The sequence below is a fragment of the Tachysurus vachellii genome, chromosome 20, assembly GCF_030014155.1.
Source record: "Tachysurus vachellii isolate PV-2020 chromosome 20, HZAU_Pvac_v1, whole genome shotgun sequence".
Taxonomy (NCBI): Eukaryota; Metazoa; Chordata; class Actinopteri; order Siluriformes; family Bagridae; genus Tachysurus; species Tachysurus vachellii.
In genome coordinates, this window is record NC_083479.1 from 21620978 (window position 1) to 21633477 (window position 12500).

Sequence of the window (12500 nt, forward strand, 5' to 3'; positions counted from 1 at the left end):
GAGATTATCAGCACAGGCTCAGACTAAATTCAGACAAAATTGGCTAAGATGTGTGACTACTGATAGGAAGGTCTTGAGTTCAAATCCCAGCACTACCAAACTTAAACAACATCTCTCAAGGGCTCATTTGTGTAAATGAGATAAATATAAGGCTGTCTGTCTGATGCTGAAAATGAACGAGTGTAACCAGGAGTGCTGTTTTGTCTCCGTGTGTATAGGGGATGGACCCGGCCAATGAGAGGAGAGTGTTCGACATTGTGGTGAAAACAGCGTGCGGTGGCAAAACCTCACAGTATTTCTTCATTACACCAAAGGTACAAAAACTTAAAGGGTTTGACCCTTAATATACATACACACGTGTGTGTGTGTGTATAAAATAACTAAGGGAACGGTCGTCACATTATAACCCCACTTCAGTTAAACTACAGGGACATCAATCTGTCCAGTTTCACCTGCTTTAGTACAAATGAAAGTGACCCATAGAAGGGCAACATCGAGTGAGCACAGGTTCACACTGAGCACACGGGAAAGACGTGAAAGGGTCTGGAGCTGCTGTGGGGAACAGCAGGAGCTCAATGATGCCCTGATCTAGGTCTGGGAGGGAGACACCATCCTGCACCTCATACAGTGTGTCACCAGAGGTGGTTGTGAGTGCAAAATGGCACATGGAACAAAACATACTACTGAATCAGTTTGTGGTGTGAGCTTGAAGCCAGCCTTCAACGAGTTGACTGACTGTCACCTTTTGGTCAGAGATCCAGCATGTGTGTGTGTGAGAGTGGGGTGTTATTACAGTAATAAGTGGAGTCAGTGCAGACCTGGTGTGTGTTGGGATACACACACACAGTGTCTAATAGTCTGTTTGTGTATCTGCATGATTCTTTTATTTTAAATGACACACTGGGTAGAAATGTGGTGTTAAGTGTACAATGAAATTGGTTGTGTGTTTGTGTGTAAACAGCTCCTTCAGGATTTGAAGTACGCAGATGAGATGACTGTCCTGTGTGTCCATAACGGCCCCTACATGCTTCCAACTAATAAATGGAACGACAAGGCCTTCATCAGACGTGTTAAACGGCGGAGCAACCAGTAACAGTCTGTTTACTTCCATCTTATCCAACAGTGCCTCCTGGTTCTCTGTAAAATCCTCATGATCTATTTATATTTTATATATATTTGTATTGTCCACAGGGATTTTTGTACATGTCTATTTCTAAAGAGTTAAAGAATAAAGTTAATATTTGTAGGTAAGGGTGAAGTGATCTGTCCTGTGGTGCTGTACATGTAAGGGGTGTGGCCTAAATCATATAGTACTGGTCCATATACGAGAACATGTTTAGAGCTCTGTACATCATTTTATTTACATGATACAATTTTGTAATGGTGGATAACAAGATTAGATGTGCAATACATAATAAATATTATAGGGGGCTCGCGTGTACAAACCACAGAACTGAAACAGAGTTTTAAACTGAATGAGTCTTGTACAGAAATGCCAGTGTGCACATTCACACACACACTAATGAACTGACCATTTCACACCTCAGTGGAAACACAGCATGACACTCAGCACCATGTGACTCCCTCCACATCACACACACACAGACAGACATTATTAATTTAAAAAAAAAAAAAAAAAAAAAAGGCCTATGAGCAAATAGCCGTTAAAAACCTAACACACTTTATTAATTTCACTAGCCATGCAGGTCACTTTTAAGCCACCTCCAACACTCAAGTGAAGTTCAGAATACAAAGCCTTAACATTTAATCGGTTTAGTGGAGTACAGACAAACTTTTACCAACCTGGATAGAAGAAATGTCACTCGAGAGCAGGAAAGAAAACAGTCACTCAAACAAAAAGGAGTTAAAAAAAAAAAAAAGTCTGAAGCTGGACGGTCCGAGGCACAGGCAAATAAACCAAGCCAAAGCTGTGAAGGCTAACTCTAGCATTTAGGAATCATGCCACGAGCCAAAGGGGAAGTGAACTCTTCAAACTAAAGGAAAAGAAGTGAGCGTCCATTGTTTCTTTTTGTGCTACATGAGCCAGCCATGCACTGCTGCCCTGACGGCGCTCCGGTCAGAGCCGTAACAGTCGTGTGAAGTCCCGCAGGCTACAACGTGTCCGTCCTCCTCACCGAGACACACAATCACGATTCGACAATCACAATGACAGTCCACCTTTAACACAACACCCCCCCCCCCCCACACACACACACACACGCACACATTAAAGTCCACACACTTTTGCCCAGCTTTTTTAACTCCACCATACACACAAACGGGAAAAAAAGAAAAGAAAAGAAAAAAAAAAAAAAAAACAACACACTCCACTCATGCATTGGCTGAAAAACATGATCAATATTATTAAAAAATAAAAATAGTCCTTTAGATCGCAGGTCAAGTGCGAGTCCTTTTTTGTTACGTTATATCTCTCCCGGAAATGAGGGTCAAAGCCAAAAAGAAAACGGGTGATCTATATTCTCTGGATCTTGTCGGCCACCACCATGGGGTTCTCTTTGCGAATCTTGGCCGCAGCCTCGGCTTTGTAGTCGTAGGGGCAGTTGTGCTTGTCTGAGTAACGGTGAAGTCCACAGAAGAGGTTTCCACAACGACAGTCGAACCCTGAGCACAACACCAGGACAGTTAAGCACTGTGTCCCTTTATAAAAGGCGCAATAGCATTAGACATGAGGAGAGGCTTCTCACCTGTAAGGCCAACCTTCTTGCGGCACATGAAGCAACGGTTTTTCTTGGGTTTGGGGGCATCGGGTGTGTTGGTCTCCGCGCTGACTGCAGTGTTCACTGAGCAGGAAGAAGAAGCCAAGGGCTGAGTTACAACTACAGAAACAAAACAGACAGAAAAATCATCAAGTATTAAACCTGGCAAAAGCAGGAACAATCTGAAAGAAGGTGAAAACAGTACATTAGTTTAAACTCCTTTACACAATCTGCTAAAATTAGAAACAGCTTGAATGTCCATGTTCTGTGGTCCTGTAGATACATGGCTTATGTTTTTGGATGAACAGAATGTTGATGTACACAATGTGACACGAGCTGTCTCTGTTCTGTTCAACGAGTCACAGTTCATCATTACACAATTACATAAGAACGCTAGACAACGTATGTGACAAACTACCCTTTAAACACTTCCATCAATTCATCTTCAACACTAACCAGGTTCAGGGATTTCTACTTTAGGTGACGCCCCTTCTTCTTCACAGGAAATGCTCATCTCCGTCATCTGCTGCGTAACAGGAAGTGCTGCAGCAGCTCCGCAAGGTGACTCTACTTCACTCGACGAATTGGTTAAACTGGCCTCGATGATCTGGATCGCAGAGGCCTCAGCAGTGGGACTACTGGTTACACTGCTAGAACCTGGAAAGCAACAAAATCCCCAACTTTTTATCACAACATCACTAATCACGAAATATATACTTGTGCTTGGGGGGTTTGGGGTTTGCACACGTAATAAAGCACAAACATAGAATACAAAGAAATGAGAGGGACGAGGTTAGGAACATTCGCTCACCCATGTTACTGAGCGGACTCACACCTCCGCTGTTCTGTCTGGAGAGGTGTTCCTTATAACACACTGAACACATGCCGTTAGTCCTGGGGTTCCCATAGAATCCACAGCCGGTGGCACAGAGCATGGGCACGGGGCTCTGGTTGGTCTCCTGGGCCATCGTTCACTCTGAGAACAAAACAAACACTGGTCAATTCTGAGCAATGCACAGTTCACTGTCGGGAAATAAATCTGATTTTACATCAAAAGTTATTTACAGAAATGTTAAAGCTGGTGCACAACATGACTGATCATCCTGCAAAAGGAAACAATGAAATATGATGTTTGAATGACAGGAAAAGGAAAGATTCTGTTCTCAGAAATGCAGAAAGTGCAATGAAAGAAAGAAGCAGAAGAATAATTCTGTAATGACCGAAGAAAGGACAAGTAGAAGAATTAGTTAATTGAAGAAATAAAAGAGAGGAAAGCAGTAAATTGTAGGAGACAGACAAAAAAAACAAAAGTTAAAAAGAGAAGTTAGGAGTGAAAAGAGAGAAGTAGATAAAATGTGTTATAGCAAGAACGAAAGGTTTTGCTAACGTCAGACAGACAAAGGACCAAAGCTGTGAAAGAAAAAGAACTTCAATGATTTGTCAAACGTGACAGTATTTATTCTGCGTGCTCCTGAACATACTGATGAACAAACCATCCTGGTTTCCAGCACAACCTGTAAACGTGCTCGTAAAGTAACGTGACTAGCTGAAGACAAACAGGAGACGGTGTTACTGAGTCTGTAAGGGAGGAGTTGTGTTTCACAACAAGCCTGGCACTGAACACGTGATGATGTCTGACCCAGTATCAGCCTGAAGAACGGGTCAGAAACGCTCAGTGTCTCCTGCTGGAAGCACAGCATGTGTATAATAAAGACATGAGAACAGTTGGCCAGACAGTCTGGAACATTCTGCACAACTGAGCACACAACAACTGATCAACTCACTTGTCTAGTGATCCAAAAACTGGTCTAAAGGCAAGGATTCATATTACTACAACCCGACTAAAGGCACAGCTACGTCTCTATGTGCTTCCTGATGAACATATTCAGAGATATTTTATATATGAAGTGCAGATAACTCCAACTCATTTCTACACAATAGTTATAAAGGAGACAGTGAGGAGTTTCCCTCAGGGACACGGACATGTGCACATCATAAACATAGGAGTGAGGGTCGGATTTCACCTGTCACAAGACTGCAAAGTAATAAACTGATCACACACACACACACACACACACACACACACACACCCTGACTGGAGCTATTCATATCCAGGCTGATGCCCCATCGTGACTTGATTACATCAGGGTGTGTGTGAGTGTGTGTGAGTGTGTGTGTGTGTGTGAGAGAGAGAGAGTGTGTGTCCCTCTTTCATTTAACAGAGCTGTTTATTTAGATAAAGCCCATAATGCCGTGACTACACCAAGTTAATGTTCAGGAATCTTATGTTCACTACTTTGACTACACTCAGAACCAGACATCATGAACACACGTTGGTTCTCACATAACTGTTAACACAACGTGAACACGTGGGACAGTGAACACGTGGGACAGTGAACACACGCTAATAAACAGCTCCTTTAATACACAACAGAGAATAAACTCGATTTTAAATAAAGTACTTTTAGATGTAAGCCTGAATTTCCATACATTATAGCTATCTAAACACTTATGTAAATGGTCTTAGATAAAGACAATTTATTTATTAGAACATTTTAAACCAAATATTTACTACATTTGGTTCGTATTTGTCTGTACACGATGTACAGATCAGCTTAAACACGGGTTGCCAGATTAAAGGTTTCCTTTCAAATCACAGACAACACAATAATAAATAACTTGATCAAATCTAAAATAAATCTCATTTACGAGGCTTCCGAAGACACAGTTAACAAACACCTGTGTGTGTGTTTGTGTGTAAGAGTGTGAGTGTGTTAGAGAGAGTGTGTGTGTGAGAGAGTGTGTGTGTGAGAGAGTCACAAACTGGCAACCCAACAGCAGGCCTGAGCCTCTGAATCCACTGAGTCATGCTAATCCCAGCTAACAGTTTTGTGTACAACACACAGCTCTTCACAAAGACAAACACAAATGAAACATCATCATTTCAGCAGTTTGTGTGTGTGTGTGTGTGTGTGTGTGTGTGTGTGTGTATAAACAACATATCCGTCTTTAAGTCCTAATGTGATGGTGTTATTTATACAAGCTGTAAATCCCCGTCTGCTTTTGTCTTCTCTTTGTTCTGAATCTCTTCCTGTTTTTCGGACCTGGTTCAGTCTCGCTCACAAACTTACATATAAAAAAGTGTTAATGTACAATAAAATGTTCAGGCGTCATTTTAACACCTTATTGTTAATATTTATAGCGGTTCGTGTGGAGAAAAGACTAGAAACGAGGCTTCATGCTAACCTGCTAAAGCTGAGCTGTTTAAAGGGGCTCTGAATTAAACATGAATCATTTATTAACGTTAAAACTTTATATAGTTTATATTTATATATTTATATATAGTTAAATAATAAGTTTCCGAACCGTGAATCGAGCATTAAGGCCTTTATACTGACTGAAGCTATTAAAGTTAGCTCTTATAATGAGTCGTGATGTTTAATAAATGAACACAAAAGGGTTGAATAATAACACACACATTAATAACAATAACACACACATTAATAAGTAGTTAAATAAATAAATAAACTGTTTGTGATCACACACACAAGTTTATACCGAATAAACAGTTAGCGTTAGCTTCATGTTTACTGAATGAGGAACTAGCCGTGGCTCATTTTAACTGGGGCTAATTTTTTGCCATGTCAGGTTTTAATACTACTTTATTTATTACATTTACTTTATTTATTACATTTACTTTATTTATTACATTTACTTTATTTAACACATTAATTTGTGCGACCTGTTTGTTTAAAATGTGACTAAAGCTAACAGATAAATAACGTTAGATATAAATTACCTGTAATGAACACAGCAGTAATGAGGACAGATGGTGAAGGTAATAAATCTGCGGCCGAATCCCGACGTCGCCTCACTGACTGAACCGGACTGAACCGAACCGGACCGGACCGGAACGAACCGAACTGAACTGAACTGAGCTGTTTGTTGCTCTCTTTAGATAAAAAAAAAAGGGGCGTGGCGTAATGACGTAAATGATAGAAACTAGGCGCTGATGGGTGGATGTATGATGTAATTTGAGTGGGCGGGGCCAAAGCGAAAAGATTTACTGTACATAACAACAGTTGTGTTGCTCCACACGGTGACCTGCATCACGATGGAGCTTTTATTTACACTGAGATCATCACAGGAACATATAATAATAACAAGCTGCCAATGAGGCCGTGTGTCTGTGTGTGTGTGTGTGTGTGTGTCTGTCTGTCTGTGTGTGTGTGTGAGAGTGTGTCTGTCTGTCTGTCTGTGTGTGTGAGAGTGTGTCTGTCTGTCTGTCTGTCTGTCTGTGTGTGAGAGTGTGTCTGTCTGTCTGTCTGTGTGTGTGTGAGTGTGTCTGTCTGTCTGTGTGTGTGTGAGTGTGTCTGTCTGTCTGTCTGTCTGTGTGTGTGAGAGTGTGTCTGTCTGTCTGTCTGTCTGTCTGTGTGTGTGAGAGTGTGTCTGTCTGTCTGTCTGTCTGTGTGTGTGAGAGTGTGTCTGTCTGTCTGTCTGTCTGTCTGTGTGTGTGAGAGTGTGTCTGTCTGTCTGTCTGTCTCTGTGTTTGTGTCTGTCTGTCTGTCTGTTTGTGTCTGTCTGCATCTGTTGTCTGTCTGTGTGTCTGTCTCTGTGTGTGTCTGTGTGTTTGTGTCTGTCTGTCTGTGTGTTTGGGTCTGTCTGTCTGTGTGTTTGGGTCTGTCTGTCTATCTGTGTGTGTCTGTCTGTCTGTCTGTGTGTGTGTCTGTCTGTGTGTGGCTGTGTGTGTGTCTGTGTCTCTGTCTGTCTGTCTGTGTGTCTGTCTCTGTGTGTCTGTGTGTTTGTGTCTGTCTGTCTGTGTTTGTGTCTGTCTGTCTGCCTGTGTGTGTCTGTCTGTGTGTGTCTCTGTGTGTCTGTCTGTCTGAGTCTGTGTGTGTGTCTGTGTGTGTGTCTGTCTGTGAGTGTGTCTGTCTGTCTGTGTGTGTGTGTCTGTCTGTGTGTGTCTGTGTCTGTGTCTCAGTGTGTGTCTGTGTGTATCTCTGTGTGTGTGTCTGTGTGTGTCTGTCTGTGTGTGTCTGTCTGTCTGTGTCTGTCTGTCTGTGTCTGTCTGTGTGTGTGTCTGTCTGCGTGTGTGTATGTCTGTGTGTGTCTGTATCTCAGTGTGTGTGTCTCTGTGTGTCTGTCTGTCTGTGTGTGTGTGTGTGTGCCGGCAGTGGACACTGTGTCCTCTCTCACATCTCATTTCTCAGCATGACAAAGTGGGCTTCCATGAATTTCTAAAGGTCTTGTGCAAACGCAGTCATGTGCAGGATTAAATGTGTCGCACTGTACAGGATTAAAACTGATTCAATTCAATTTATTTATAAATATTGTAAACACCACCTCATAGAAATGAGTCAAAGCTGAAAGTATGGACCATATAAATCATTACTACATTTCAATATCACATCAGGTTGAGCTCCATTTTGTGTCAGGTTCTGTTCAAGGTTTCTTCCCAGGCTTTAAGTTTGAGTTTTATCCTTGACACCTTTGTCCATGTTGCTTATAAAGATATAAACTGATACGTATTTACATTAAAATGTACATCCTGATTTATGTCTTTCTGTCCAATGTCCACTGTTACATCACCGAACATCAAGCTGGTTTCAGGTCCTACAGTGTGCTGATGTTCTGTCTGATCACAAATGATTCAGCTAAATGATTCACTGCTGTTTGTTTAACACAGAACGAGGAAAAGTGTCTGATGAACAGAACACAAACAAATACACTGTAGGTTCTTTGATGGTCCATTTGGAGACACCTTGGAGATTTTATGTAGGTACCTACAAACTTTATCCATCAGAAAGGCTGCAAGATAAAGAACAGCTTTAGGAAGCAACTTTAGGAAACGAGTCCAGAAGAGTCGACTATTAAACATGTAGAACCATGGAGGGGCTTTCAGGGGTCTCTCTACAGGAACCCTTCAGTGTTCTTGTGTCACTTCCAGGTAGAACCTTCAAGCCAAGAACAGTTCATTATAAAGTGAGTCACTAAAGAACCCTTTTGTTAAAACGTGTTTAACAGTCAAACTCCTGCTATTTGGGACAATTTTACTATAGAAAAAGGTTTCAGTTCTTTATTGTTTCCGCAGATAAACAACAGAAAAGATCCATTAAGTGTTTTATGTCTATTTTTATTTTATTTATATTGTGGTTGAACTTTAGGCAAATTTACTTCCGGCTGTTTTCGTCAAAGCTGATCACAGTAACATGAAACACGCTCCATTTCCAGTAAGACTACAAACTCCTTATGACGCAAACACGTCTTTTACATCACGTCCGGTTTTTATGAGCAGCTGACAGACAATTATTTCCAGGGATTTCAGTACAGCGTAACAGATATTGCGTCATCGGGTGGGCGTGGCCTATTTGATAATCTAATCCTAACCGTAGTTTTTGGTTGTTTATTTGTTTTCTAAAATAAATCTAACCCTAATGTTTTATCCTCCTTAATATGCGGGTCTTTTTGAAAGAAGGCGTTTTTCCAAGACCTCCGGAAACACGCCCACTTTACGTCGTGGTAACGAAACCCCTGGAATTTAGTGCCTGCCGTCGGGTCGCTTTGTTCTGCGGCGTGTCGAGTTGTGACACGTGACAGATTCTAATCTTTATCAGTAAACTGAGCTGTTACACACTTTAGGACACTTTCAATCAGTTTAATGCGTTTGTTTTTTGGCGCACGTGTATGTGTGTCTGCACCAGCAGCAAGATGGTGTGTGTGTCTCTCTCTCTGTCTGTGCATGTGTGTGTCTGCACCAGCAGCAGGATGGTGTGTGTGTGTGTGTGTGTCTGCACCAGCAGCAAGATGGTGTGTGTGTGTGTGTGTGTGTCTGCACCAGCAGCAGGATGGTGTGTGTGTGTGTGTGTGTCTGCACCAGCAGCAAGATGGTGTGTGTGTCTCTCTCTCTGTCTGTGCATGTGTGTGTCTGCACCAGCAGCAGGATGGTGTGTGTGTGTCTGCACCAGCAGAAGGATGGTGTGTGTGTCTCTCTCTGTGTGTGTGTGTCTGTGCATGTGTGTGTCTGTACCAGCAGCAGGACGGTGTGTGTGTGTGTGTCTGCACCAGCAGCAGGATGGTGTGTGTGTCTCTCTCTCTGTCTGTGTGTGTGTCTGTGCATGTGTGTGTCTGCACCAGCAGCAGGATGGTGTGTGTGTCTGTGCATGTGTGTGTCTGCACCAGCAGCAGGATGGTGTGTGTGTGTGTGTACCAGCAGAAGGATGGTGTGTGTGTGTCCACCAGCAGCAGGACGGTGTGTGTGTGTCTGCACCAGCAGCAGGATGGTGTGTGTGTGTGTGTCTGCACCAGCAGCAGGACGGTGTGTGTGTGTGTGTGTGCCTGCACCAGCAGCAGGACGGTGTGTGTGTCTGTGTCTGCACCAGCAGCAGGATGGTGTGTGTGTGTGTCTGCACCAGCAGCAGGATGGTGTGTGTGTGTGTGTCTGTGCATGTGTGTGTCTGCACCAGCAGCAGGATGGTGTGTGTGTGTCTGCGCATGTGTGTGTCTGCACCAGCAGCAGGACGGTGTGTGTGTCTGCACCAGCAGCAGGATGGTGTGTGTGTGTGTGTGTCTGCACCAGCAGCAGGACGGTGTGTGTGTGTGTGTCTGCACCAGCAGCAGGACGGTGTGTGTGTGTCTGCACCAGCAGCAGGATGGTGTGTGTGTGTACCAGCAGAAGGATGGTGTGTGTGTGTGTCCACCAGCAGCAGGACGGTGTGTGTCTGCACCAGCAGCAGGATGGTGTGTGTGTGTACCAGCAGAAGGATGGTGCGTGTGTGTGTGTCCACCAGCAGCAGGACGGTGTGTGTGTCTGCACCAGCAGCAGGATGGTGTGTGTGTGTACCAGCAGAAGGATGGTGTGTGTGTGTGTCCACCAGCAGCAGGACGGTGTGTGTGTCTGCACCAGCAGCAGGATGGTGTGTGTGTGTACCAGCAGAAGGATGGTGCGTGTGTGTGTGTCCACCAGCAGCAGGACGGTGTGTGTGTCTGCACCAGCAGCAGGATGGTGTGTGTGTGTACCAGCAGAAGGATGGTGCGTGTGTGTGTGTCCACCAGCAGCAGGATGGTGTGTGTGTGTACCAGCAGAAGGATGGTGCGTGTGTGTGTGTCCACCAGCAGCAGGATGGTGTGTGTGTCTGCACCAGCAGAAGGATGGTGTGAACGTTTGTTCTGAAATCTCTCGGCTTAAATATAGAGGAAGAATCTGATACGACACAATAAAAGTTTTTCACCTTTAACAGCTCAAGATCTCTGAGCAAACGCTCCACATATGTGTGTGGTGTGCGTGTGTGTGTGTGTGTGTGTGTGTCCGTCCATGTAAAGGTTTGAGGACCGACACAGACAGGGTGTGGACATTAAACCCTCAGTCACAGAGACACATCACACTCAGGTCTGCTGCAGGATTAATGTTGTGTTTAAACTGGACCAGATTCAGGGTTTAATTCAGAGATTAAATGTTTTCTGTTACAGTGATGGGACACTGAGCCTTAAATCTCAACCATGTGACCTGAAAAAGAACAATATGAGTGAGAGAACTGCAGAAACGTGTTCAAATCTCTCTGCTTTAATCATGTCTCACACACACACACACACACACACACACACACACACACACACAGCTGTAAAACACACACACACAGCTGTAAAAGGTGTGTTGAATGGTTCAGTTCGCTAACCAGATAAACTACTACAGTGACGATGTTGGCTTTTACGTTTAGTTCCCATGAAGCTGCATGAGGACGCTGAACGTCTGCACTGATCATGAAGGGGCTTCGTCTTGGAAAATGTTTACTGACCTTCAGATAAAATGAGAGCAGAACTATGTTCTTTACTGCCCCATGATCTCAGGTCTGATGTTACAGGTCTGAGTAAAGTCCAGCTACAGGTTTAAACCTGATATCACACACTCGGGTCACACACACACACACACACACACACACACACACACACACACACACTGCCTTAAGATCAGAAAATGTTCAAAATGAAAAAATCTGAATTTAGCAAAAACATCTTCAAAATCAAGACAAACATTTAAATCTATAAAAGCAGAATCACTGGTGTTTTATTCACACACCAACATTCCACATCATAAAAGACACAACACTCGTTTGTAAAAGACCGTCGGTTTATTTTTTATTTCCACAGGATACCATGAAACCTAAAATTATGTACAAAATCTGGAATGTAGAATAAATGCATAGCGATCATCTTCACGTAGCTGCTTCCAGAGAAAGCGTTAAAATCGCTATCCATTTTAAAACCGCCGCTGTGGTGGGATTTATTGCTGGTCTTTACAAACTAAAAGGTCAGTAATGCTGTGACGAAACACAAAGGAATCTCATGAACAGTTTCTAAAGCACAAAATAAATAGACAAATTCAGGAGAGCTCAAACATTCGAGTTGTACTTTTTAAGTGATAAAGATTTCAATTTGATCTCCAGATTGTCATGTTATTTATGTCAGATTTAATTGGTGATAAAATGTACAATAATCACAGGGTGTTTATTTAATTCATCCACGTGGAAAAACGAGTGTGAGAGGACAGGATTCCTCACGGCCCAGCAGACGGAGGGAGAAGAACAGGATTCTCTTCTTTTACAGAGTTACATCTTCGTGTGTAAACGGACGTCGTGACGAGTCTAAATTAAAGTCGTCTGACACCGAGTCGTCTGAACCGACTTCACTACAGAGACGACGATCGTCAGTGTTTAACTCTGTATTTTAATCCACACACCATGAAGTGAATTTGGCCTTAAATCCGTCCGTGTAGAGCTTCAGAACCAT

General features: G+C 43.1%; 3 protein-coding genes across 6 annotated transcripts in view; 1 reads left to right on the forward strand and 2 right to left on the reverse strand.

Annotated features, from left to right (window-relative positions):
• The window catches only part of smc5 (structural maintenance of chromosomes 5), a 16433-nt gene extending 15187 nt beyond the window's left edge, over positions 1-1246 (forward strand). Inside the window, exons 23-24 of the mRNA XM_060895448.1 lie at positions 219-314; positions 962-1246. Of these exons, the coding sequence (XP_060751431.1) occupies positions 219-314; positions 962-1093 (228 nt within the window). The 3' untranslated portion in view covers positions 1094-1246. The remainder of the gene's footprint in view (positions 1-218; positions 315-961) is intronic.
• Positions 1-6674, reverse strand: part of zfand5b (zinc finger, AN1-type domain 5b) — a 7748-nt gene extending 1074 nt beyond the window's left edge. Inside the window, exons 1-5 of one of the 2 annotated variants that reach the window (XR_009650083.1) lie at positions 6517-6674; positions 3529-3693; positions 3174-3374; positions 2706-2837; positions 1804-2622 (exon numbers count right to left, since the gene is read on the reverse strand). Coding sequence is in view for 1 of the 2 variants with exons in the window: in XM_060895449.1 (XP_060751432.1) it covers positions 2474-2622; positions 2706-2837; positions 3174-3374; positions 3529-3685 (639 nt within the window). In the remaining variant the exon portion in view is untranslated. Of the gene's footprint in view, positions 1-1335; positions 2623-2705; positions 2838-3173; positions 3375-3528; positions 3694-6516 lie in introns of those variants that run through there. The other variant, XM_060895449.1, reaches the window with a different exon arrangement.
• Positions 6675-11823: 5149 nt separating this feature from the next.
• Positions 11824-12500, reverse strand: part of erbin (erbb2 interacting protein) — a 61824-nt gene continuing 61147 nt past the window's right edge. For all 3 annotated transcript variants that reach the window (XM_060895397.1, XM_060895395.1, XM_060895396.1), the window contains one exon: positions 11824-12500. This exon is cut by the window's right edge and continues 1472 nt beyond it. The gene's annotated coding sequence lies outside the window, so the exon portion shown is untranslated.